General features: G+C 35.7%; 1 protein-coding gene across 2 annotated transcripts; it reads left to right on the top strand.

The window, feature by feature from the left end:
• Positions 1 to 3,657: 3,657 nt before the first annotated feature.
• LOC121419114 (endoplasmic reticulum lectin 1-like) lies at positions 3,658 to 27,188 on the top strand. Of its 2 annotated transcripts, none has more exons than XM_041613429.1 (10): positions 3,658 to 3,814; positions 16,933 to 17,106; positions 18,988 to 19,065; positions 19,544 to 19,654; positions 19,957 to 20,180; positions 20,901 to 21,021; positions 21,880 to 22,068; positions 22,667 to 22,767; positions 23,527 to 23,689; positions 24,291 to 27,188. In XM_041613429.1, exons 1-10 carry the CDS (start codon positions 3,680 to 3,682, stop codon positions 24,369 to 24,371), a joined length of 1,377 nt encoding a protein of 458 aa, XP_041469363.1. In that variant the 5' UTR covers positions 3,658 to 3,679; the 3' UTR covers positions 24,372 to 27,188. The 2 variants fall into 2 exon arrangements, with proteins under 2 accessions (XP_041469363.1, XP_041469364.1); XM_041613430.1 differs by having other exon boundaries at positions 23,530 to 23,689.
• The last annotated feature ends 760 nt before the right edge of the window (positions 27,189 to 27,948 follow it).

Below are 27,948 nucleotides of genomic sequence, written 5' to 3' on the forward strand. Positions count from 1 at the left end.
ACAAGTATCAAAGAGATGAGAGTGACTGTAAATTTTGTAAGCCCTATCTATCAATGTTCTAATCAATCCAGTTTTGTATTTGTAACAAGTGAAGCTAAGAAAATTTGTATACAACCCAGTGTAATTCTTCTTATGAAAGACTGAAGTAGTATAAACATCTGTGCTATTGTTGATTAAAATATCTAAAAAGGGCAACTGTCCACGTTCTTCTTTTTCAACAGTGAAATTTATATTGGGATGCCTGGAGTTCAAATAGTCATGAAAGGTTTGAACCTCATCTTCATTGTTAAAAATACAAAACACATCGTCTACATATCTGCGATAGAATGGAACATTGGGTCCTTCAAACTCTTCCAACCATTTCTTTTCATGATGACCCATAAATAGGTTTGCCAGTGTAGGGGCAAGAGGAGAGCCCCTGCGGGATATTTCTGAAATTTATGATAAACAAATAAAATCTGTTGGCTAGCCTTTGAATAAATTTTAATTTATAGAATTTCAGGAGATATCACACAAACGAAGGAAACAAATCTTTTGTTTACTTTAATTATAACGGGTGAATGAAATATGTTTGCAGGTATTTTTAAAAAATGCGTTTCACGTATGGTGCATCATAATAAATGGGCGACACGAAAGACGGCTCTTGCAATCTTGCAATCAGTCCCAGGGTACGTATATCTCGAACCAATGGGAATTAATAACTTAGCTGCCTAATTATTGACATATCCAGAAAAAATCGTTATCCAATGCATTCGCTATAGAACTGTCCCGAACCCTTCTAACATTTCGCCCTTTAGTAAGCGCTGAAACCGAACCACTAGACATGACTGTTGGCAGGGGCGGCGGAGCGAATTTGAAAGGGGGGGGGGGCATGGAAAAAAGGCACTTTTTCTTACAAAAGGGCACTATTTTAAAACAAAGAAAAAAAAGACTTATCTACAGTGGCGTATTTAGCCCAAAATTTTGAAGGGGCTAGATATGTCACATCACGTAAAATTTATAAGAAGTTGCGAGCGAGCAAAAAAAGACACTTTTATAAAGAAAATCCAAATTTGTGATAGATTAGGGTTACTCTAAAAAAATATCCTTCATTATTTTGTAGTAACATATAAAAATAGAAAAGTTGTTTTCTTGTTTTTTTTCAAAGGGGCACTCGTTAACACAATCATAAAACATGTCCTTCTCAGGTGAAAGGGGTAAAGAGCATGTTTGTGAGGGGCACGTTTCGTAGGTTAAAGGAGTTGATACAAGAAAGGGCACCTATAAGAAGGCAAAGGGGCACATGCTAATGGCATAAAACGGGTCCTTCTTTGGTAAAATGGGCACAGAACACGTTCGTGAGGGGCACTTTTCTTAAAAATTTCAGGTAATGTTCGATTACAAATCAGCTTTATCTATACCCCAGGCAGGGGCGTCGATCCATTTTTCAGATTGGGGGGGGGCAAAATCATTAACGTTCCAAAGGCGCTCGATCGTACAAAACACCCACCCACACAGATACGTATCTCACAAACAAATTAATGCGAGCAAGAAGCGCGATCTGATTTTTTTTTAGTATATACTGACAGGAAAAACTTGCCTGTTTACTGAGGACTGTTGGTAGCCATGAGGAGGATACATACATGTATCTCATAAACAGAAAGTACGAGTGCCGAGAGTGAGCCTAAATTTCTTTATATTCTGACCTGAAAGCTTGATATTTTAAGGATTTTTAGTACCAATGATTAAGATTGGTGTCAATGCGAGCGCGAAGCGCAAGCTGAAAATTTTGATATTTCGATCTAAAAAAAAGGACAGTTTAATGGACGTTTTTGATAAAGAACAAGATATATACATGTATCCCGCAAAAAGAAAAGGTGATTGCATATCCGATCGAAGCAGGAGTTCTTTTAAGGATTAGAACTGAAAACGGGACATTCAAATTCACCTGTTTAATCATGAAAAGTGTGGGTCTTTGCTACAGAAATAATGCGAGCGCGAAGCGCGAGCAGAAAATTTTTATATTCCAATCTGATCGAAAAGTGGACATTTTGAGCACGATTTTAAATAAAGAACGAGTTGTGTATCTCAATCTCGCTTGCTGAACATTACAATTTTTTTTGGGCATCATCCAGAATTATTGGGGGGGGGGGGCAAAATGTTATGTTTGCCCCCACCCTAATATTTTCATTGGTGGGGCGATCGCCCCCTGCCCCCCCCCCCTATACCAGGATACGTCTATAAAGCGAGACTGATGGGGTGACGCCAAATGACGCATCCCAAATCGTTCCCAAAGCCCTACATAATATTGCTTATTCTGAGTTTGATGAACGTTGTAATTTCCTTATTGTCAATGAAATTTAGAAATTTTGAAATGCTGAACTGCTTAATTGATTACACATATCTAATGTAATTCTTCTTGACGGCAAAACAGTGCCTTTACGTGCTAATTCTTCATGCTCTTACTATTAAATCATAATATTTCAAATCATGACATGCTGATAACACCCTGGAGGCAATACAGCAACTTTTGTGAATTAATGTTAAAACTTCTGGCTTTATATGTCTTTAGTCTTTATGTAAACGGATTTCTACTTTCACTGCATATGTATTACTGGTTTTATATGTTTAATATGCCATTTTTTAATGTTTATTGACTAAACAAAACAAATTTCCAATATAGATAAATAAAGACGAACTTGAATACCCAAGAGTAAATAATTTTCTAATTCATCATTACATTTCAATCTACACGTACTTTGGAGGTTTTTTTTCTCATTACTATTTTCATCAAGACTTTCTTCCCAATATTTCACTCTCTCTTTCAACTACACTAAAGTGTATTTTATAGACTATTAAAATCTTTTTCAACATGCTACTCATTTGTAAATATTGCGATTGTTATGATTTATTTCAATAAAAACTAAAAAAAAAGGAGTCCGACTTTTTAAATCTTATTGTGAATATGTATTCTGATTTTTCTATGACATTTGTGAATCCTGCTATAAAAAATAAATAAATAATCGGTGAATAAAAGTGCATGCCATGGAGGGGCAGCTATGAGGAATCAAGCAGCCCCCCCCCCCACGGTCCCTGCTTATTACAAGAAGAGAAAGCTAGCGATACAAGTTTGACGTAAAGGTCACGTCCATCCCCATCCCAGAAAAATTGATTTCAAAAAGAGAAATATCCAACAAGCATAGCACTATCAATATTTCATCACAATCGGAAGTAAAATAAGGAAGTTAGTTATGACCAATGGCGGGCCGGGTATAAAAAAAATTTCAGTAAAACTTGGGCGCGCGAAGCGCGCTCAATTGCTTATAAAGACATTCTAATGCGAGCGCGAAGCGTGAGCTGAAAATTTTTGATATTCAGACCTAAAAAAGGGACATTATTGGCCCTAAGCAAATTTTTGTAAAAACCTGTCTCACGTACAAAACAGACAATACGCGAACTGCGAGCTGATTTTGTATTAATCGACCCCCTGACCCCAAACAGGGACATTATAAGGACGATTTTCTAGGACTCAATGAAGAGCGTACATAGTGTCCAGTGAGAGCATCGCTCTAAAGGTCGCCGAGACCGGGTTCGGCCGGCCGGCCAGGCGCCGCGCCGATATGACACGTACACGTACATGTAGAGTATACGTCAACAGCAACATCTTTTGTGTACCGGTAGTTGTACGTGCACTGTGAACATGGACAAAAATTATGTAACGCAGATTACAACTTTAAGCATTTTTTTATTGCTTTTAGATGCGACGTGGGCGTCATTCAACAATGCTAATGACTTATTTCAACTGCAATTTCCGGGTGCTTCTGCTCCAGGCCAGGTAAGTCGCAGCCGTAGTTCACAGAATCACACTAGGCCTACTCGGGACTCGGGTTAGGCCTAGGTTTTCTTTACTTCAGTCCCAAGTATTCAGATCTATGTTAGGACGTATGGCAGTGTATCCTATTGCCGGACACCTTCAGTGCTTAAAAATAACAATTAGAGGAAATACAATCAACAGATCAAGAAAACTTATCACTTACTATTCCAAATATTCTGAAAATTATGAATATGATAAAATTATTTGATGTTTTACAACTGTTTTCTTTGCACCGCACTTGCCGCATACCGCGTAAAACAATTTTTTTCGTGCGTGACAAATTGCATCATAATTCCGGACGCGCGCTGGATGGGTAAAAATATTCTTGATAATAATGATGTAAGAAAGAATTGGTGTGATTTTTTCATCGTATATCATATCATGAGTAAATTCTAAGTTTTTGTTTGCTTTTTTCTATCGAATCTTCGCAGGTAATAAATTTGCTAACTAATTTTATTATTTTTTTAATTGCGTGTTCGATATGGCACTTTCCAATATTATTAATGCTCGTTCATATCGTGACCCTCAGTCATCAAGTTCTGTCGATCTTCGACGGCTCTCTATCACTGTAAACCTCGCGCACGGCCGGGGTACCGGGTAGCTTGAGAACTAGACCAAAAGCTTCAGTCTCTGTATTTTGGTTGTTCCGCTGAACTGCGTTGGCTCACTCACCAATACATAGACTGAAAAGCTTGGAGGCCCGTACGTACAGACAACGTATTTTAGCAGTAACGTTAGATCGAACAGCGGGAACCCGATTTTCCGATCGTTTTTTTGTACATAAAATGTCATATTATGAAAAAGAAATCACATCCATATTTACGAAAAAATGTTTAAAATTCAGAAATATCGTACCTTAGACCTCAGTTACTGCTAATTCTTTTGAAATGATGATCGAAACATCGTCATCTTCGATCCTTTCGTTGGTCAAGGTAAGTTGCCATCTTGGATGACGTCATCATCATTACAGACGTATTTACCAGTCGCTACCTATCGCGATTTGTGCCGCTGCTTTGCGCTGCGCTTGGACATATTGATGTGCGTGCGTTCGGAACTTGTTGCTCGCATTGATTGGCCAAGATATCGAAAATTTAATCGGAAAGCCTTGATAAAAGCACAACTCGTTGACGGCTGCCATATTTTCCTCTCCGGCAGAAAGTCAAAAAATAAGGAATAACCCGGGGAATAACTCATCGGTAACGTATATTTTCAAAATATTATAAAATGTATATCATATCAATAGAAAGATTAGAGTCCAACGAAAATAGTGGACTTTCGTCCAAGATAATATAATGTCATTTAGAATCTAAAAGAAGTAACAAATCTGGACAAAACCCGTCCGCCGAATTGTCGGACCAGATTACACATGAAGGCTCGTACTGACACATTGCCGTCGGTAAATGGGGATTGTAGTAAAATGTCAGAAATTGTTGAATAAATCCCCAGAAACGACGGTTATTCCTGTCTACTTGAGAACTAGCCGTTGACGATCTGATCGATGGAGCGGACGAGATTGAAATTCGACAAATCTGGTCCGTATTTCCATCAGGAGATAGATCAATTGTTTATGCAAAACTATGTTATATGATAGCATTTTCTGTCATTTTAGAGAAAAATAAGGTAAAAGTTGGATTTTTTCACCTTGTTTTTGCAATCTTGTTGTTTGAATTGATCTGTGAACTTGAATTGCGGAAATCTTACGCTACGAAATTGATTTTTCTTATTTTATTCCAATCGACTTTTTTGGGGGGTGGACTTGCAGACCTTAATTTTTGAGTAGCGCGCTGGTGCTCGTACCGCGCTCCTAAAAAATATAAGGAGAGCAAAAAATCACGCTCCTAAAAAAAAAAAATGCTTAAATTTCACATTTTACATCTTTAAATCCATGAAATGGCCATCTATTTTCCATAATTCCTTGAAATTATTTTGAACTCGGTAATTATTGTAGTCCCATATGTAGATTTTCATGGCAACACCATTGAAGTCTACATGTGGGACTACAATATTTACCGAAAGTGAGTTCAAATCAGAGTTGGGAAAGAGGTGAAAATTCTTCATTTTTTTGATAGTTTTCAACTAAATCAAAATAATTTCAAGGAATTATGGAAAATAGATGGCTATTTCATGGATTTAAAGATGTAAAATTGGAAATTTTAGCAATTTCTTTTTTTTTTGCAGGAGCGTGATGTTTTGCAAACGTATTGACCCAGGCCTAGTTTCACCACAGATCAATGAATAGCTACACAGCTATTGCATATATGGTGTTATGAAAATTCTACAATTTATCATACAAGCATTGTATTGAATTGATTTGAGCTCCTCAAGGAGAGTGATTCTGAGGAGCTGAATTGAGTTCCTCAATAACATAAGGAGAGCGAATTATTGAGCTCCACGAAATTATAAACGTGAAGGACTGGACTTGTCCTTTAATTTTTTTTCAATTTCTCCTCGTACACAGACGGCTCGCTCTCGTGCAGCCACCATTAGGGGGTTAACAATGCAAAATCTCCCTGAGTGGGCTCATCGAAATTTGTCTTTATTTCATAAAAATATATTAAAAGAACTATACCAAAATAAAAATTATTATTCCGTTTTGGCCTGAAATGCACCAAAAACAGGAAAAATAGACTTAAAAGGGGAAAAAACAGTGACTTATTTCGGCTGTCGCGCAACTTCACTTCCCTGTTTTGTCCGAACTTAAAGGAGAATGGAACCTTTCGAACAAGATAGCTTGTGTGAAAACAGAAAAATCTAAGAAACAGATCAACAAAAGTTTGAGAAAATCAGACAAATAATGAGAAAGTTATTCAGCATTTGAATATTGCGATCACTAATGCTATGGAAATCCTCCAATTGGCGATGTGGCATAGATGTGTGATGTCACTTGTGAACAACTCTCCCCATTACTTCAGTATATATTTCACTTAAATTGTCTCTTTTATCACATCTTTCAGTTGATCATGTGTTCTTTCTACAGTGCATATCAAAAAAACGGGACAGTTTTGAAAAGTCTTTAAAAGATTTGTTTAAAATTATTATATCTATATTTTGATGTTAATAGATGCTCTGAGATCTTATCTTTGAAATGCCTTTTAAAAAAATAAATTTTGTTCATGCTTGAGCAAACACGGGACATTTTAACAGGGGTTCAAAAGAGGCTTGTGCCAAAATGGCAGAAATAAGAAATTTGATGATTAGACTTTTTGCTAAATCAGCAGATTTCCTTTTAAACTTTTCATTATCTTTACAATAATTTTCGAATTATGCTGTCAAATTTTATTTACAAATTTATTTATTTACATGAATTATTTTTTTTTTTCATCTAAACTTCTTTTATCTTTAATTTTTTTCATAAGTAAGAAAAGAAGACTTTTTATCAACCCAAGTAAGATTTGCATTATTGATTGGGAGACTTTGTAATTATTCAAATCCTTTTATCATGTGAAACAAATTATGTTATTGTACCTACATGTATAAAAAGACATAAATCCTATTTTCAAGGGGTTATTGAATCCTTCACCAAGTTTAATTATGTGCTTGACAGGACAAACAGGAAAGGATTCATATCTTTCAATGGCAATGATGTAGCCTATTGAGTCAATTTTGAAGGAGCAAGATATGGCAGATCGGGTAGAATGCATTAAAAAGTTGTGAAGCAAGCAAGCAAACGTTTCAACTTTTTTTATCAAAATATCAAATTTTGTGATTTTGACATGATATTCAGAAAAATTATATCATATTTCATTTTCTATGTTTTCTTTCATTTTCCTTTCCACTTTTTCTCTCTTGGTCATGATTTTCTTTTCTCTTGTTTTTTTTTTGGGGGGAACACCCCGAGCCCCCACCCATCAGTATGCCACTTTTCAAAGGCACCATAACCTTTGTAGCAGGCAATGAAAGGATTTGAAAAAAACACGCTCTCCCATACTTCGGTTTAAAAAAAATGTTCTTGCATAAAGGAATATTCAAAGCTAAAAGAGAACATATTAAAAAGGAACAACAGAAATGTTCAAGCAAATAAGTAAATTTGGAAATGAATTTTGACCGCATAATTCGAAAATTATGGCAAAGATAATGAAAAGATTAAGAGGAAGTCTGCTGATTAGCAAGAAGTCCGATCATCATATTCATCATTTTATGCCATTCTGGCGCAACCTCCTTTTTAACCCTAGACAAAAACATTATGTGTTCGCTCAAGCATGAACAAAACTAAATTATTTTAATGGTATTTGAAGGATAGGACCTCAGAGCACCTATTGACACCAAAATATAGAGATCATAATTTGAAACAAAAATTTTATAGACTTCAAATCTGTCCCGTTTTTTTTATACGCACTGTATAGGAGGGCATGTAGTACAGATTATTAAAGAACACATCATGGATAAAGAGTTCTTGTTCTTTGATTTTTCTGTTCTGTCACAAGCCTAAGTGATCCAAAGGTTTCATTCCCCTTTAATACATAAACATACGGGCATTGAGTCCCTGTACAGATCGAGCTAGAACTTTGGTCTCTGTATTTGGTGAGTGGAGCCAACAGAGTTCAGCGAAACAGCCAACAAAATAGAGACCGAAGCTTTTGGTCTATGACTGACTGTCTTTTATAGTCGAGTCCAACAGTAGAGGTGCACGGCCAATAATGGGAGACTGTCTCCCATGAGAAAGATTATCTCCAATATCAGAGAATTTTATAAAGAATTCGGGTATCCAATTTCAGAGACAGTCTCTAGTTTGGGAGACCAAGGCAATTGGCAAGAGTTCCATATGCACCCCACTAAAATGGAAAATAAAAACATGGAGAATGTTCAGAATAATGTATCTAGCCCTAATTTTAAACATAAACCCCTCAAAAAAAGTTTTGCAACTCAGTTTTGGGGATGATATCTTTTTGGTAAATGAAGTATAAAAGATAAAACTGGTATCATTGGAAAGCTGAATTATTCTACTTTACAATGACATGCCATTTGCTGTGATTATGTAATCATGGAATATGTAATCACCCTGAACATCGAGAAAAGTCAGAAGTGAAATGTTGCAAAATGCATTGATTTCTAACAAGAGTCTCCATTTCTATAGAATTTCTACCATGCAGGCGACAGTGAATGCACTCGGTCAATCCTCGAAACAATTGGAAATTCGCTATTGCAAACGACGCATTTTGCAACCTATCATGTCTAACATTGCTGAGTATGTCTGTGTATTTCATGATAACACTAGCATTACAAATGACACATGATCGTAAAAAGGGATAATCATACTTTCCAATGATGCCACTTTCACATATGATGATGGCACACTAAGAAATTTATTAGCACTCAAACTTGAGTTGCAGAACTTATTTTGAGGGGTTTATATGATGGCGGAGTTGAAAAACAAAATATGGCTTTATTCCGTCAAATTTCGAGGAGGATCTAGTGCGTGTAATTGTCCTTTATCGGTTTATGTAGTCAGTAAAGGGTTTGTGAGTCTAGTCGAACCCGAATTACATGTATTTTGACAAAATTACGAAACTCTGGAAATTATTTATCTATATAAAAATATAGTAACGCCTCTTACTATTTTTAAATTACGATAAAACCTTTTTTGAAGCAAAAAGTTGAGGTAAATTAAAATTGGATGTAAAAGATCATCCCCAACATGTGTAGCTCGTATGTGATTGTAAACAAACCATCCAAAATGCCGATTGAGAGCTGTGCAACATGTGCATAGATCTTCTCTCTCAGCCAAGGCGAGCAAGCAATGTGTGTTTGTGATGGTTTGTTTACAATCACATACCGGTACGAGCTACGCATGTTGGGGATGATCTTTTACATCTAATTCTAATTTACCTCAACTCTTTGCTTCAAAAAAGGTTTTATCGTTATTCAAAAATAGTATGAGGTGTTAATATATTTTTATATAGATAAATAAATCCCCGAGTTTCGTAATTTTGTCAAAATAATGAGATAGAAATTATATCTAACAGAACGAGTGACAATTTATCCCAGCTGGCCAGCCACGTGAAGTTTATTGTTGGTGAATATCATCTGCCGCTATTCGTTGAGTTTATTTGCCTTCAGATTCGGATATATTCACCTGTACAGTTATATCATTATTTTCCTTCTTTGAGCCTTGAAAGAGGGAAGAGACTCTGTCTGGATGGTCAGGTTGGAAATCATTTTCATGGATTTATTTTGGCCGGCGGTAGGCCTACGTGTACGTGCAGCTAGCACTAGCAGCTGCATGAGTTGGTAGTGAATGCAAGTTGAATTGTCTGACTCATCTAGGGTTGCAAAATTCCTGGGAATTTTCAAGGTGGAAACTTTCCATGGGAATAAATGGGAATTTATTGGGAATTTTGGGAATTTTCTGTAATATTCGGGAATTTTCAAAATGTGTTGGGAATTTTCAAATGTAGCAATTTTCTGTTATTTACATACAGGAATTGAAAGGATTTCAATGGCAGATGATGCTTGATGGTGCTTTGTCAGCAAGTTTCAAGCCAAATATTATGTTAAAACCGTCAGACAAGGCAGAATTCCAATGAATTTCATGTAAAAGTTGATTTACTGTATTAGTAGCTGAATGGTACGTGCGATGGAAGTACATACACTGCAAATGCTTTACACAATGCTTTACATATTGTTCATGGAAGGATGCCTATTGGATATTCTGATCTATTTGCAGATGATGAGAATAATTAATGATAATTATAACATATTGTTATTAGCATTATTATTATTATTATCATTACTTTTTATTTCTCATTTATTTCTGCATAGCAGAAGTGAGAACTTGGTGCTGTTTGCGGCTTTAATTTGATTAGTATTCATTGTAAATAGAGATTGCTGGTTCAAGCTTAAAAAGTTTATTTCAGTTCAGTTAAAGCTCTCAGAAATAAACATTTTTGTTCATTATTTTCAAAATACTAGATCAAATTAAATGAAACTGATATGAGATTGTCATTCAATATCACATAAATATGAAATTGATAACAAGTTTTTCAATCTCAATCAAGGTCAAAGGTCATTTGAGGTCAACAAACTTTGATAAAGCACTTTTTTTCTCCCTTTGTGAAAAAATCATTCATCCTGATTGTTTTCAAAGTTAGCTATTATATTGAAATTTCGTATCCCCCTTATGTTAGGGGTAGTCCAGATTGGACCTTGTTGTTTGGAAGAGCCCTTTCCCAAAAGCTAACATAGAGGGCACATGTCTCCCAATCTCTAATCAGCGCCAATCTACTGATGAGTAGATTGGCGCTGATTAGAGATTGGGAGACATGTGCCCTCTATGTTAGCTTTTGGGAAAGGGCTCTTCCAAACAACAAGGTCCAATCTGGACTAGTTAGGGGGTGGAGGATCTCAGAAATAAATAAGTAATGTAACATTTCTTGTTCATGGACCTGATTTTTCCCATTTAAAGGAGAAATATATTGATTATGATTGATTATTGTATACATGTTGATTATTATATATTAGTGGAAAGGTCATGATGTGGGAATTATCATTTGGTCATTCAAAAATTACGAAAGTAATTGGAAATCGCCAATTAAAAAGTGCTAAAATGCCTCTCCGAAATACGCCTCCCATCGGTCTCTGAATTGACTCAGGTTTGATGACGTGTATGAGTGTACGAGAGACGCGATTGGCTCTCCCACGTCAACCTCCACTTGCATGCAAAACCTGTTGCGAGGGTACGTTTTCTCCACACTGTCACTGAATACTTTGATCACGAAATGAAAGAAAACCCAGAAGTTTATCTAGATTTTGGATTTTCAAATGGATAATTTTGAAGATGAAGAGACTGATGAAGTTTCTAACTCTAGTGACGTGGATGGAGGTAAATTTAATAGGGGAATTACGTCTATGATGATGTCTACCTTATTGGAGAGACTCTCCCATATTGGCCGTGCGCCTCTACTGCCAAAGTTGACCAGTGTTATTTTTGCAAGGTTGATTTCAAGAATTGCAGCTGCAGAACTGCCATGATGACTGCCGCAAACTCACAACAATGCGTGGAGATATTGCACATATTCTCTGCAACCACCCTGCCTGTGGTGAATCTACATGTAGGTCTATTACTATGCAACATACAAAAATCATTTTACAAATTTGGCTCTAATGCACCGGCCAACCTGGTGATGCATAGAAATTTCACCTAAAATTGTCATAATTGTTTTGCCAAATATAGATCTATTTAATCAATACTTTACCTAAACTTCAGCCATGTCGGGCTGCTCGGGCATCTTGAACGGCTGTATTTTGGCTTAGATCTTGATGTCGTTCAAATTCTCAGTCAGACATTGCTCCGCATTGCTGAGCTTGGCCATTGCTAGGCTAGGCTCTGGCACAATATTTGTGCTGTAGACATGTGTCCAAAAAGCAGTGATGTGTCCAAGTCCAGTCAGTCCGAGATCTGGTCCGCCCTTCCGAGTCCAAGACCGAAAACTAGTCTGGAAAATGTGCAACAGTATTATGTAATCAAACAGAACATGGTCGTACGCAGATAATTCATGCCGGGGGGCAGGACGCGTAAACTTATTTTGAAAAACTTGAAAGCATGGGAACGAAGCGACTAAGCTTGTAATTGGGGAGCTATTGCATTTTGTAATGTGAAATCGAAGGATATTCATGCACACTTTTCGTAAATTTTGTGAAAATTTTCAGCTATAAAAAGTGAGTTTTCAAAATTTGGGAAGGGGGGGCATCACTTCCTCAGTCTATATTGCTTCATACCCTCGCAATGATATATCAATCTGTAGGTCAAGGGATTTTTTTTTTAATGATATTTTATTAATTTTTTTGTTATGAATTAAAATTAATAATAGCTATTAATAAGCTATTGATAATAGCTTAGAAACCCGGAGTGCGCTAAATTCCCCCAAACCGATCGTCAAACATTACACAAAACATTCTTGTAAACTTTGTAATTAATAAGTCTACAGAGTTGCTGCGTAACTTATCTTTTATTACTTTGGAGTTTGTATTAGATTTTCATGTATTTACTATCTTAGAAACAATGGGGCACCCTTTACAAATTGTGGTGCCCTCTGTAGTAAAACTTCATCCTTCATGAGACAATTTTCATGAGGTATGGGACTTTGCCATAGAGGGCGCCCTTGTCGGTAGAGGGCCCCCTTCATGTTTCTGAGCTATTATTTTCACCTTGAATTGCACATTGATACATTTTTTCTTGTTAGTGAAGCAATATCGACCGAGTTAATTAATTATCTGCAGATACTGTGTTTCTCCATGGGGAAAATAAGCATTCGCTTCAAATATAGAAGAAAAGAAAAAGAAATATTCCGCATTTATATATCGCTTAACATATCAGAACGACGTCTCTAAGCGCTTTACAGGTACATGTACATTATTACCCCGGTCATCGGATCCTTGCATTCCCGCATACAATGTATGAACCTTCTCCACTCCCGGGGGAGCATTCAAACAAGAGTTCCAAGACTCAGTTTCTAGGCAGACTATATAGGCTTTCGCATCCTACCGAGTACCCATTTAACAACTGGGTGGAGAGTGGCAAATTGTGGATTGACGCCTTGCCAAAGGACGCTAAGCCATAGTGGGATTCGAACACACGACTCTGATTACAAGGCGAGAGTCAAAACTGCTACCCCATGGTGCTTCTACATTTACATCAATATCATAAAAATACAACAAGAAAAAGATTTGTTGGCATTTGGGGGGCTGATATTGGCGTATACATTATCTACAATTAGATGATAAAGGAATATTTGAGAACAAAATAGTTTTGAGAAGCTTCAAACAAAAAAAATGCTTCGTATCTCAACTTGTGCAAAATGTAGATAATGTGTTTTCCATTTGGAAATTCCAAGTTTAAATAGGCCTACTGTGTCTTGCAGTTAATGAAAAGTGGCTTTCCCAAATTAAATTCAGAAAACTGGATGTATCATGTAAAAAGGGTGGTTTACTGACTAGATTTGTGGGAAAATAGGTGAATTTTGGAAAAAAATGTAAGATGCACTTACCTTGCTAATGCACAGGTGAGCGGCCACTGGTAGATCTTTTGGTCAGTAACCTCAGTTCATTTGAAAAATACAGCGAAGGCTGATACCCTTTTCATAAACCCATCCACCAATTAGCCGCCTAAGAGTAATGCGGATAATTCAATAAAAATTGCGTTCACAAACTCCGAAAATAATTTTATGAGCGCACGTCCTGAAAAAGGCGGATAGTCATCATGACAACTGTACACGCCCCTCCGATGCGGTGGTGTTGGAAAAGGGTGACCTTGTGACCGCACCATGGCAATTATCCGCATTATTTGGAAATGCGTTCATAAAGTCAAAATCTGGTCCCGATGCTGCTATTATGCGGATAATAGCAGCATCAAAATAATGCGGATAACTCTGGTCCTCCTCTGATTTTACGACCAAATTATGCTGCTATTAGCCGCACAATTGGGTTTATGAAAGGGGTATGAGCTGATCGAGCGATGTCTGATTGAGAATTCAAAGGAAAACATTGACATGAAAATTTTTGGGCCAAAGCTTTATGTGGCTGAAATTCAGGTCAATGATCAATTAGATCTAGATACTTGACAAAAATTCAGACAAAAATTGAGGTGAAAAGTAGTTTTCTATCCTCGCCAGATCAGCTGGTGCGAAACTGCATTAGCGCCGATATCTTTATAATATCACTTTTGTAACCAAAAATACTCGGTTCCAAAAGGTTGTGATTTTTTTTATTACAAACTTGGGGATATTTTTTTAATTCACTGGAAGAGAGCACTCCAAAAAGTTAATTTCGAGCATATTGGTGGAAAGTAAAGTTGACCATCTATTTCTAATTTAGAAAAAAACAATAATTTAATAAATCAATTTACTCTAGAACCAAGTTATATGGGTAGCTGTAATAGAAACTGACAGTGTAAAAAATAAAGCATTTATCCCCAAGAACAAGAGAAAATAAGTCGAACATTGCCAACCTTAATTCACCACTAGGGGAGTACTAACAGAGGACAAGGTAAACACTCAAATCTCAATCATGACCTTGTACATTGGATGAGTGAAAATATTGACACATTGGGAACTGATCAATATGCTCAGAGCTACCAAGTCTCACGCATTGTGCGTGAGACTCACGCATTCAGGGTCAGTCTCACGATCTCACGCATGGCACCGATTTTTCTCACGCATTGGGACCCGACAGAAAAAATAGAGAAAAATAAACATTCACTAGATTATACGACTGGCCGGCCGCCTTCGCGTCTAGCGCGGCACGCGAGACGAATCAAGAGTACAGTCAGCATGGTCAGCGCACAGCTACTACGTGATACGATGAATCGCGTGCGTGCATCGCATGGTTTTGTAGTATGGATCGATATCATGATGAAGCCCATATCTCATGCGCGCGCGTTGCGCGCGCGCCTTTTGGCAACGTACGAGTGTAAGTACTGGCCGCACGCGCGCAGAGACGCCGAGTCATGAAAATCTCACGCATAACATTTTTTTGAACTTGGCATCTCTGTATGCTTATGTCCCCAACAGCAAGGCTTAGCTATTTCCAACATACATGTACATTGTAGCACTATGTGGTCAGGTCCTCGTGATATTTACCTCTATATGTACCAAAAAAGTTGGAAAATGGTGGTTAGACTTTTAATAAATTTTAGCTAGAATTTCACTTTTTTTTCAGTTCTTGAAGAAGTTTATTGCCTTGTACTTGTTATGGATCTACATGTATGACTACATTAATTTCTTGTCATATTCATTTTCATTATTGTGGGGTAAATATATTTATTTGATCTACCTGTAAGAACCGAAACAACTTAACCCTAACTTACAAGGGGGGATAAACATTTTTTGCAATAAATCCACCATTCAAATATTTATTTTGACCGTGCTGTTTACTGAATTTTTACTTTCCTGTCTTGTACAACTTTTTAGACAAAATTTTGGATGCCTGGGTACACGTATATGGTTTAGATATCCTGCGACATTATGTAAGTGCATGTCAGATCTAAAGTTGTTAACATGATTTCATGTATAATGTCATTGCAAAATGTGTTCAGCTAAAATCCATATTTTTGCATTTTTTAGATCAGTGTTCTGCATTAAATTATTTCTTTAAATTATTAGTAAATGGTTTATTACAGGTGCGAGACTCCATTAGCACCCTAAATTCAAAGAGAATGACGAAGTATTATAAGGGAAAGGGAAATCATTGAAATCCAATAGCTGGACCTTACTTAGCTAAGGTAGAAACGTGGTAAACTTTCCACAACAATGTGGCATCATGGCTTCATGCATCATTTAATGATGGATGATTATTACCATCAGAGGACTTTATCATATTTGCAGGTTTCACAATTCAGCTGTGCCAATAACATTGGCATAATGGCAAGAATTTGCTTCACAGCTGAATATCTGCAAGATACAATAGGAATTGTTAGCACAGAGCTTGTGTACCAAGCCTGTGATTTTCATGAAGACTCATGGGGTTTTAATTGTCCATAATTTTTCACTTTTAATTGAAATAAAACAAAAGTGTGCTCTAAAGGCCTGGTCACACTGCCCGAGCGTTGTTGGAGCGGTCGTGAAGCGGAGAGAAAAAAATCATCACCGCTCGCTACCGTTCACCATTTTCGATTTCGATTTTTGTTTCTGATTTTTCCCCCAATTTTGTGAGCGAAATTCGACCCTCTCTCCCTACCGCTCCAACAACGCTTCAAGGTCGGTGTGACCAGGCCTTTAGTAAGTATGACTTTGATCATGAGTCTGTGATTTTAGGTTCTTTTCAATGAAAGAAGAACAAAATCAGCATCTACTGGTAGTCTGTTTTACCACAAATACAAGAACAACGTACGAACAATTTTATGCCATTTATTGCTATGTATAAAATTGTTGGTAAAGTTACACTACCAGTCAGCTATCTTCAACTCACGATTACCTGTAAAACACAAGGAAAGTAGATTCAGTCTACTGAATATATTGTTCTCTGGTTTTACAGGTAATACACTGTATATAGTGAATTAAAGATAGCTGACTGGTAGTGTATTTGTGACCTAGGGATATGAATACTTTAAGCACAACTTTATAAATCATTTTTTTTTCTTTTTTCAGTTGGAGCAGTATGCCGATAACATTCTCACCATGACAACGACAAACAATGAGCAATATCAGTGTATTGTTCCACCTGAAAATGACCCCAATGCTCAAGATGTTCTGTCATATGATGGTCCATCAGCCAATAAGCTAATGGAACCTCTATTGAAAGGGGGATCCTGCACCCTAAGGGTAAGTCTTAATCCATTCTGGACAAAAATACTACATTTAATGGTTTTACCTAATTACTTGGTTGACTAATAATTTTACTCTCAATGACCTTGAAATGATGCAAATTACACATGAAGACAAATTTGAAAAACTTCATTTTTGTCTCACCTGCGAAGCAAAGTGAGACTATAGGCGCCGCTTTTCCGACGGCGGCGGCGGCGTCAACATCAAATCTTAACCTGAGGTTAAGTTTTTGAAATGACGTCATAACTTAGAAAGTATATGGACCTAGTTAATAAAACTTGGCTATAAGGTTAATCAAGTATTACTGAACATCCTATTAGAGTTTCATGTCACATGACCAAGGTCAAAGGTCATTTAGGGTCAATGAACTTAGACCATGTTGGAGGAATCAACATCGAAATCTTAACCTGAGGTTAAGTTTTTGAAATGTCATCATAACTTAGAAAATATATGGACCTAGTTCATGAAACTTAGACATAAGGTTAATCAAGTATCACTGAACATCCTGCATGAGTTTCACGTCACATGACCAAGGTCAAAGGTCATTTAGGGTCAATGAACTTTGGCCGAATTGGGAATATCTGTTGAATTCCCATCATAACTTTGAAAGTTTATGGATCTAATTCTTGAAACTTGGACATAATAGTAATCAAGCATCACTGAAAATTTTGTGCAAGTTTCAGGTCTCATGATTAAGGTCAAAGGTCATTTAGGGTCAATGAACTTTGGCCGAATCGGGGGTATCTGTTGAATTACCTTCTAACTTTGAAAGTTTATTGGTCTAGGTCATTAAACTTGGATATTAGAGTAATCAAGTATCACTGAACATCCTGTGCGCATTTCAGGTCACACGACCAAGGTCAAAGGTCAATGAACTTTGGCCGAATTGGGTGTATCTGTTGAATTGCCATCATAACTTTGAAAGTTTATGGATCTGATTCATGAAACTTGTACATAAGAGTAATCAAGTATCACTGAACATCTTGTTCGATTTTCAGGTCACATGATCAAGGTCAAAGGTCATGTAAGGTCAATGAACTTGACCATGGCCATGTTGGGGTTTTTTGTTGAATAACCATCATATCTCTTTAAGTTTATTGGTGTAGTTCATTTAAAAGGGAAATAAGAGTAACCATGTATCACTGAACATCTTGTGCGAGTTAGAGTAGTATTCAAAGTGAGCACTGCTGCTATATTGAACCGCGTGATGCAGGTGAGACGGCCAGAGGCATTCCACTTGTTACACATTGGTTGCCTAGTTTTGTTGCATCAATATATTTGTCAGTGTTAACAGAAATTCAGTAAGGGAGATGATCACTTAAAATCTTTATATTGGCAGGACTATCGACATGTCAAATTCAATTTCCCACAATTCAAATAGGAAAATTTTAATTGTGGGTATTTTTTATCGGCTTTTATTTTTTCTTGGGTGGGTAAACTTTCAAAGGAAGGGAATGATATTGGAAATGAAATGTCTCAGTAGTGGAGGCGTTGTGGCCTATATGGCACCTAACTATACATTAATGTCTGAGCATTCCATCAAGGAAACTTATCTGTTTATTTATTTTTATTGCACATTGGATATGTGTGTATGTGTTTAAAAAAATCATAATAAATTATGTGACATGATTTAAAATTAAACACAGACATAGATAGATACTGTAGCTATCATCATCTTGGCAAATATACAGTAAGTATATAAGATCGGTAAGGTAGAGGCGATAATGATATTACTTTTGGTGTTGTTACATGTAATTGTACAAATAATAAAGTTCTTGGTGAATTGTATGTATTATATAATTTATAATAAATATGATTAATATTATATTTTAATGAATATGAATAATATTCTGTTTACATTGTGTATGTACTATCCAGGTTGAAACATATTGGACCTATGAGCTATGTCACGGCATGCACATACGACAGTTTCATGAAGAAAAACTACCAGGAAGGGTAAGAAATTGAGCACATTTTTTACAACATGCATTGTGGAATGAGCAAACACCCAACATAACAGAGAAGTTTGTGTACGTTTGAATTCAATGAAACATATACCATTCATGTAACATACATGTATCAGTTAATATTCTGAAAAAAAAAACCCACTCTTAATGTCAGATAGAAAGGTACAGGGAGATAGACAGATTATGTGTATGCCAAGTGGTAGCCTGAACTGGGTAAAGCTGTGGTTGCACTTTGTATCCTCTGGCAAAGTGCTGTATAAATCCAACAGTTATTAGAGAGAGAGAGAAAACATTATATGGTTGTGGGGATCTAATAGTTCTTTGCAGATGTCAAATCATTTGAATATATTTTTTTTGTCTCAAATTGAATATATATGATCATAATCTTCATGAAAACATACACTTTAGCAGTATGAAGTATTCTTTAAATTAATTCTCCTTATTTATTCTTTTTATTTATAATACAGGACACAAAGAGACAAGAATTTTTTCTGGGAAAAGACTTTGCATTCCCTCAGGATGAGAAGTTTGCGAGTCAGAATGTGTCAACGATTAAAGGTCCAGCAAAAGATATCAAAGTAAGTGCTTATACACCCTCTTCATTAGTTTTATAAAGAAACAAAAGTATCATACAAGTTTATTGTAACTATTATGAATAGAAATAAAAAGAAGTTAAATGTTATGAAATCAGGTGGTGCACTGTTGATTTAGAAGGTATTAGAAAAAAAAATCTGGCAGCATTATACAAATTGAATGAGCTTTTGAGGCTGAAAAGGAGTTAAAAAACCCCTAAAATATATTAAATTGCAGCATATATGGTAATTATGCTTATAATTAGTATTAAAAAGAAATATCTCACTGAAATTTTGTGGTGGTATAGGTACCTACTATATATCTGGACGGAAAGGACATTCCCTACTTTGAAGTCATCATGGGTAATGGCACTGCATGTGACCTGAAGGGCAATACACCAAGAATGACCAGGGTGAAGTATGTGTGTGACAAGAATGGCCGAGGAGACATCTTATCTTTGAAGGAAACTAGTACATGTGAATATGAAGTAATTCTCTTCTCAACACATCTATGTAGTCATCCCCTCTACAGGTTTGTTCCATATTTCTGTCATGATTTTCCAACAATATCTCCACTTTCTTTGCCTATATCTCTCTTTATCTTTTTTTCTTTATTCTAATTTTTTTCTTCATGTCTTTCTAGCTTTCCAGTTCTTTCCATCAGAATTTTGGGGCTTTGGTTTTTTTTTACCAATGTTCAGTGATGCATATAGTGCAGGAAAATTAATCTATGACTCTTTGCAATGATAAGTTGAGTTTCCAGTGGTTTGAGTTTGATTGTCACTTTAAAAAAATCCTTGTTGGATTTTTTTTCTAAATGCCGTAAACTAATCCCAGTAATTTGAGAACTTTGGTTGGAAATAAGAAGATGGAGGTTCATGAGGGCCTCTAACAGGAAGCTTATTAATTGATCTTAAGTTTGTTTTGTATGATTGATTAAATATAATGAACAATACACCAATCATAAAAATCAACTCTACAACCAATCACTGAATTGTATGTTTGTGTCTTAGGTCAACGATTTCAAGTCTACTTTCAGTTAAATTTAAAATCTAAGGAGTATCTCTGTGTTAGGTTTTTGTTGTGTTTCACGAATCATCTTATCAATGCCAAGTAGAGCTACTCCTATAAACTACTGATATGATAACATTTCATTTGATAACAGCAAATTGTGAAAGAACTTTGTTATTGGTGAACTACACTCTAAATGTTATGGGGAAGTCATTCTTTGAAAATGTTATCTTTTGATCAGATTGAAGGAATCTCCAATCAATATGATTCAGTGCCATGCTATGGATGGTTCGCCTGTTCTTCCTGAAGCATATGAAGCTCTTACAAGGAAAGACAATATACATCATGTGAATCAACCAAAGGTACCTTCTTTCTCCCCTTTTGGGATGCTCAGGCTAATTAGTGGGGAAAGGTTACTGGGAAGGACATTACAGCAAAGCCAAAATATGTACTGTCATTCGGGTAAAAGTTAACGAAATTTGAATAACATTGAATAAACTTACAACAGTCAACCAATGTCCACTTCTCAATAAATGAACAATTTCTGAACAATATCAAGTTTAAAAACAATAATGGATAAAACGTATTTCCCCATATTATATTTAAAACTTTTGCTCTAATGCTGACATACATTCACCTTCCTTTCTGCTGTGAAAACTATTAGTTTAGGAAGCTTTGGATGCTTGATTTTTACTTGTAAATATGTCAGAAAATGATTGAACCAGTGAGATTAAATAAGTCATCTTGACAAGAAGTGACTCTACCGCTAGACCATGAGCCAGAATAAACCTGAGCTGCTGAACATAATGTTCTTGCTAAGCACTTTTAGCCATGTTGTCATAGTTTGAATATTGGGGTAGGATGGTTGAATTATTCGTGCTTTATAGATAGTATGAACAATTATTTGAAAGTGAACAAAATTGATTTAATCTTTACAAGAACTTTACATCTCCTATCAGGAATCAAATGTACACGGAGGAGAGAATATAAAGATAATGAATGTCAAGCCTCCAGAGTGGCAAGAATGGAAATAACATATATGATGATAATTTTATACCGCTAATCTAAATCTTTTGAATAGCTGCATATACTTGGCTACCATGATCAGGCATATGAGCTCTGAAGCCTTGTTCATTACCATGATCTATTATAAATGAGATATGCACAGTCAGTTGTCACTCAAGACAATGATTGCCATTTGTATGTTTGTATTTATAAAGCAAGCTGAGACAGATACTGAAACAAAAATTATCCAATCAGTGGACAGAGCTACAAGAGGACCGGTCACATCTCTGGCCGATGACCAGCTGTTGAGAGACTTTCTACGGGGAGACTACTGCCTCAATGGTGGCCAAGGATGGTGGAAGTTTGAATTCTGTTATGGAAAATATGCTCAGCAATATCATCAGGTAAAGGATGAATGATAAGTTCTCCTTTTTTCTCTTTCTCCACAGTCATTTCTCTCTTTTTCTCACCATTTATCTTTCTGTCTATCTTTTTTTTCCACCCATCTTTCTCTATAACTTTCTCTCTCTCTGTCTCTCTTCTTCTCCCTCTGTCTTCCATTATCTCTATTGCTCTCTCTGTCTCTCCCTGTTACTCTTTTCTTTCTTTCACTATTGCTTAATTTCCCTTTCAACATCATTTCAACATTTGTAAATGATATTAAGACAATCGTATGCATGTAATAGTTTCCACTTAATTAGAATAAGAGATTCAAAATTACTTATTTGCATGATCATGTATGATCATATTATATTTACAGGCATTACAAGACTTTCAGAATTCATAAACTTAAAAAACCCATCCAATTCAATAATGATAATGAGATCTTCTTGTCAATACATATTTTTAGCATATTACTTAACATAATGATATTTGGCCAATGCCTTTATCAATAATGTGATGGCAGGAGAGATATAGAAATCAGTTGTCATTCTTTGTCATTACATTTGCTATTCCAAACTCCAACAGTTCCATGATTTTATATGTTCTTTTTTTTCATAGGATAAAACAGGAAAAACGATAGTATTACTAGGTGCTTGGGACGAAGATGCTCATAAAAAATGGTGGGCTGATGCCAAAACAAAGACAAAATCTTCAACAAGGTAAGAAGTAGGACATTATTATCTATACCAGAGCTGCATGATATGAGATATTTCTATGAATCGTCTGTGATCTGTATTATTATTAGGCAATGAAAAGGGGGAGGGGAGGGAGAAGGTTGGGGTGGTTAGGGTGCATACTGAAATATCCCACCCCCCGGTCAATTTCCAATCACCTGTATGAGGAACCTTCCTGATAGGATCTGTCTCTGCTTAATCTGCTTCATATGAAAAGGTGTAAGGCTCTCAAATTAATTTAAAAAAAAAATGAAAGTAGAAAAAAGGGGGTCGAATGGACAAAAAGTTTGTTTTATGAAATTGCCCCAAGGGCCCTGGTGAGTTGGGTTATGGGAATACCGTCTAGGTCTTCATGATTCTATCTCATGGGCAGTCCTTGGAAAGAATGTTTTCTGAAGTATGATGAAGCCGACCCCTTTTCTTACAATATTTGGAGAGATGATATAATCATGTACCCAGTATTGCCCATCATTGCATTTTTAGTGTCACAAATGATTCAATATTACTTTCATACATGGAACCTGTTTCCTATAATATTTGCAGTTTTTTTTTATAATTCTCAATATTTTCCATTTTATCATTTTCATAACCAAAAAGCTGTATTGGCAATTTATCTTTTCAAATGATACCTTTGGTTTTCAAATCAATTTGTATGTAAATCATGCCTTCATTAATCTTCTAGCTCAAATTCATTCCTTGTTTGTCTACTTTTAACACAATGTATTTACATTTTTTCCTCTCTAGCAGTACCAAACAAGTCACTCATTTTTATTCTGGAGGCGATATGTGTGATTTAACAGGGAAACCTCGACAAGTTCAGGTGAAATTAAAATGCAAGGAATCGCTAGGTCAGCACGCTGTCACCATATATCTTGTAGAACCATATACATGTGATTATATTTTAGGGGTAAGTAGGAATTCCTGTAAAATAGCTTTACTTATTAAACCTTCTATGGTACAAGGTTGAAATTGAACAATATTTAAGATAGAGGCTTGTATTTCATGCTGATGGAATTCATGCCCAAATACATGTTAGATATTGTAATGTTGCTGCTCTAGAACAACCTTAGGTCATACTTCTCTCTGTGAAACATTTCACAATATTTTGAACACCTGACAAAATTTATCTTATAAAGTGGGCCCCATGAGTTGAAAACTGTTTGGGGTGATCTTTAAACCATACATTCTTTAAACCATTAATCCAGTCACCTCACCTACTGAATATTCAATTAAAAAAAAAGAGGGCTGTGAAAAGTACATTTTACCCCGAGTCTCAGAAATAACCAACTATACAGGATTTGTAGCTTCCATGTGCCAACTATTATAAATACATCTCATTCTTATTGTACATTTTGAAGAAAATGAAATTAAATGCCCTTGACTGAATCCTGTTGAATGAAATTTAATAGAATGTCAAGTGTACCTTTCTTTCCTTTTCTTTTTGTATGTTTGCTTCTTATCCCCAACATTCATTCTTACTCTTATCAATTTCATTATCTTTCTTTTAGGTTGAAGCTTCAATTATTTGTCCACTCTTGGATTCAGCAGATGAATATGGACTTTTACACACCGACGTACCAAAACCCTGATCGTGTCTTCCACAAGATGTGAAATTAAAGTACTTTTACATTCTGTGAATGTTGGAATGATAAGTATTACTGAACTTTCAAGCAGCAGGACAGTATGTATCTCATCTTGGTCTATGACACGATACCTTCTAGGATTGTTTCGTAAACCTGTTTGTAAATCATGAACAACTTTACAAACAACTGGAATATGGAAAGCAAGAATGGGTTTCTTTTTAAAAATATTTTTAAGTCAAAATGTTTAATTTAACATACTAGTGTTCATTCCATTATAACTGTTAACAGTCATCTCAGTGCAAAGGATGTTATTTGCCTTGATGAAATATAGACAATATAATATAAAGACAAATACTGGTATTAGGAAAGACTTTTGGCTTAATCTGTAGCACTTCTAATTCCAGCTGTTTGTAAAGTCAGTAATTTAACAAATGACTGTATAAACAGTCCCGCTTTTTGATCTGGGGGCCCGTACCACACAGGACTTTGACCAACAGGGCTCAGCAGCCAATCATAATAAAGTTCTCCATGTTAAAGGCAAATTTACCGTGATTGTAAATGTTTTGTACAGGCCTCTGGATGGAGATGGAAGTTATGCTCTGGCAGGATGACTTGTCATTTCGTCTCTCCATTTCCACCTCTCTCTTGTCCTCAGTCATGCTGTGAAGTTACTTAGAACAAGATGGGAAGATGCATTGGACATCCAGCACAAACTAAAATGACCTCCCATCCCATCTTGAAAGTTCCGTAGGAGTGGCTGCCTTTAAGTACTGCTATCCTCTGTAATAGTGTTTACACTATGGGTCACATGAGAAATGCAGAGATACCAACTGTTATGATTCTTTTGATTAAATAGTATTATGTAAAGATTCTGGTTTAAGAAAAATCTGCACGTTTCCTTTAAAAATTCTGCTAATCCATTACGGTATTACTTATGTTTTATGCGGAAAGTTTTGAAGTACAGGTATTTCTGCTCAAGTCAACCTTCTGTAAGTTAAAGAGTATATAATATATAATCTGAAATTTTACATTTATTATCATTCCTGAGAGAGCTTAATAATTTCACAGGGGTACTTAATATAAAATCTAAACTATTCATATGGGAATTAGACATGTAAGTAGTTGATAGATATTTCATATTTGTATGTTAAGCTTTCTAGATCTCACTGAAGATATTGCCATCCCAATCTTACCATATTTTCATTTCTGATGTTTTATGATATTGTCATGATGTACCTAACAATTTATTCAGAAAGTTATTTTTTTAATATCTGGCACTTTTATCCAAGCTTTACTGAATATTATTTTGTTTATCTGATGAACTGAAGCCTAGTTATCGATTAAAATAGGGTATCTGAGTAAACTTTTTCTGAATGCACACATGTTGGCATATCACCAGATTAGGACTTGTCCCCACAGCATTGCTATTCTGTGTCAAATGTTGATCACATGGCAACTTGCATGAGCATCTTTTCTTTTCCATGGTAAGTGAATTATGTAAGGATCCTTGATGAAATTATAGCTGAACTTTGCAAAAGTTGAATCGAACTTGCAGAAGTTGTATATATTCTTTTATGAACTATCAAGTAAAAATTGCGTCTATTAAAATTGATGCTATGACAATTAACGATCCAGGGTTGTATGTAGATATGATAAAGATAATAGATGTATCTTTATTGGAAGAATGAGATTTTTTTTATTGTGCAACTATCCACTGTCTTTCGTGATATTTCAAGTAATATGGTGAAATGTACAACTTTAGAGGTTGAAATAAACACAGTCCAAGAATTAATAGAATCCTTATATAGTTGGTTGCTTAAATAAGAGTGAATAATTGCTTCCTGTGTTCCTTGCTCCTACAAATTAGTCACAAGGAAAAATTGAAATGTAATGAAATACAATCGAGTTTGACAACCTATCAGTTTCAATACACGCCTGAATAAATAAAAACATTTGAAGACTTATCTGTACAAGCCCCCCCCCCCCCCGGAAATAATATTGACTTTTGTGATTGGGGGTGTGGGGGCTATATCAGTATTATTCTATGAGTTGTGTAAATTGTCAAAATTATATTTTAGACAATTATATGAATATGTATTTTTTTTTACCTTTTTCATTCATAGTTTAGATAAATGTTGGTTAATTAGATGTTGAGTTCCCCATACAGTACAATGCACATCATTAAAACAAGTGAAGCTCATACAATGAATCTGTACAATGGGGTCCGTTTCATAAAGAGTTGAACTACGGTAACTTTGCCATTATGGCAACTACAATGGAAACCTTATTTCTGAATGATAGCTGAGACCCGTTACTATGGTAGTTGCCAAAGTAACGACAGTTGTAAGTCCTAATTATGAAATGGGCCCAGATCTTGTGGTACAAAGTGAGAAATAAAAGCTTTTCTATGAGCCATATAATGGAATGTAATGCACAAATGAAGGGAATGAATAAACCATATGAAGCATAATGCTGCCAAGGTGCAAGGAATAACTTTGTCTCAAAGTTAGGTCAAATTACTCAGTGAAAGAAAATGCCAATACACTTTATCCAACAGGATAGTCAAGATAGATGACTGGTTTGGACAGGATGCCAATTGATTTAAGAACAAAATATACCCCCATTGATGATGCCCCTTTCATAAATGTGCAGATTCAGCCGTTTCAGTTGGAAATAGGTGTGAAAGACTTTTGCTATTTGTATTCTTCTATTGCATTTATTTTAATGTAATATTTACTGCAATATCTTATCCATTGATGAATATATTGGAATATATTGTGATCATGCTTTGGCCACTTTTGGAAGAATAAAATAAGTCTATTCACAATTCTTTAATTATTAGCATGTTCTTTATTGGCTGTCCATAGTACACAGGTATGGAAAACCAAAAGGCATTTCTCTCCTAACTCCCAGGTGGAATTTAATAACATCAGCATAATCATTCATATATATGTCACAGCGTCATGGGCCCATTGTAGAAAGACTGTTTTACCATTTGTCACAAGTGTGCATTTTGGGGCCCAATTTCAACAATGTCAATTTCGAATTTACAATAGTGTAATTGTTTTAGAAATTAAGCATTTGTCAATATCAAAAGTCTTTATAAAATGGGTCTCTGGACTTTTCTTGCCTCTCTTTTAAACAATGGTCCCCTGGAAAGCTCTGAAGTATAACTTTTTCTCACTCGGGTACCTCTGTTCCTTCTAGACATCCCACTCGTATCTCACTCTCCTTCAAGATCATCATCAACCTTACTCTTTCGGCCCATTTTCATTAAAGTATCTACAAGGCAAGACAACTTCATGCGGCACCATTTTGTATATCAGTTAATATTTTCCTACTTTACATATATTGTTAGGACGTAGATATTTCAAATTGGTTCAATCTTTATGGTTTATTATTTGCATGAAGTTATTTGTAAATATATTTTTCACAAAATAATCACGATTATGTATACAATAAAGTTGTCAAATAATCACAGATTTTATAAACTATATAATTTTCATTGTGAAACCAATGTGCTTAATTCTTTTAAGAAAATCTTTGCAAAAGGTGCCTCATCTGGTATCTCATAATAGATATG

Source organism: Lytechinus variegatus, chromosome 7, assembly GCF_018143015.1.
Source record: "Lytechinus variegatus isolate NC3 chromosome 7, Lvar_3.0, whole genome shotgun sequence".
In the NCBI taxonomy this organism is placed as follows: Eukaryota; Metazoa; Echinodermata; class Echinoidea; order Temnopleuroida; family Toxopneustidae; genus Lytechinus; species Lytechinus variegatus.

Coding starts and splice junctions, on each gene's coding strand:
- LOC121419114 (XM_041613429.1), top strand. CDS start 3,680: ATGGACAAAAATTATGTAACGCAGATTACAACTTTAAGCATTTTTTTA. Junction 17,107..18,987: donor GGGGATCCTGCACCCTAAGG/GTAAGTCTTAAT, acceptor TGTACTATCCAG/GTTGAAACATATTGGACCTA. Junction 22,069..22,666: donor ATGCTCAGCAATATCATCAG/GTAAAGGATGAA, acceptor TTTTTTTCATAG/GATAAAACAGGAAAAACGAT.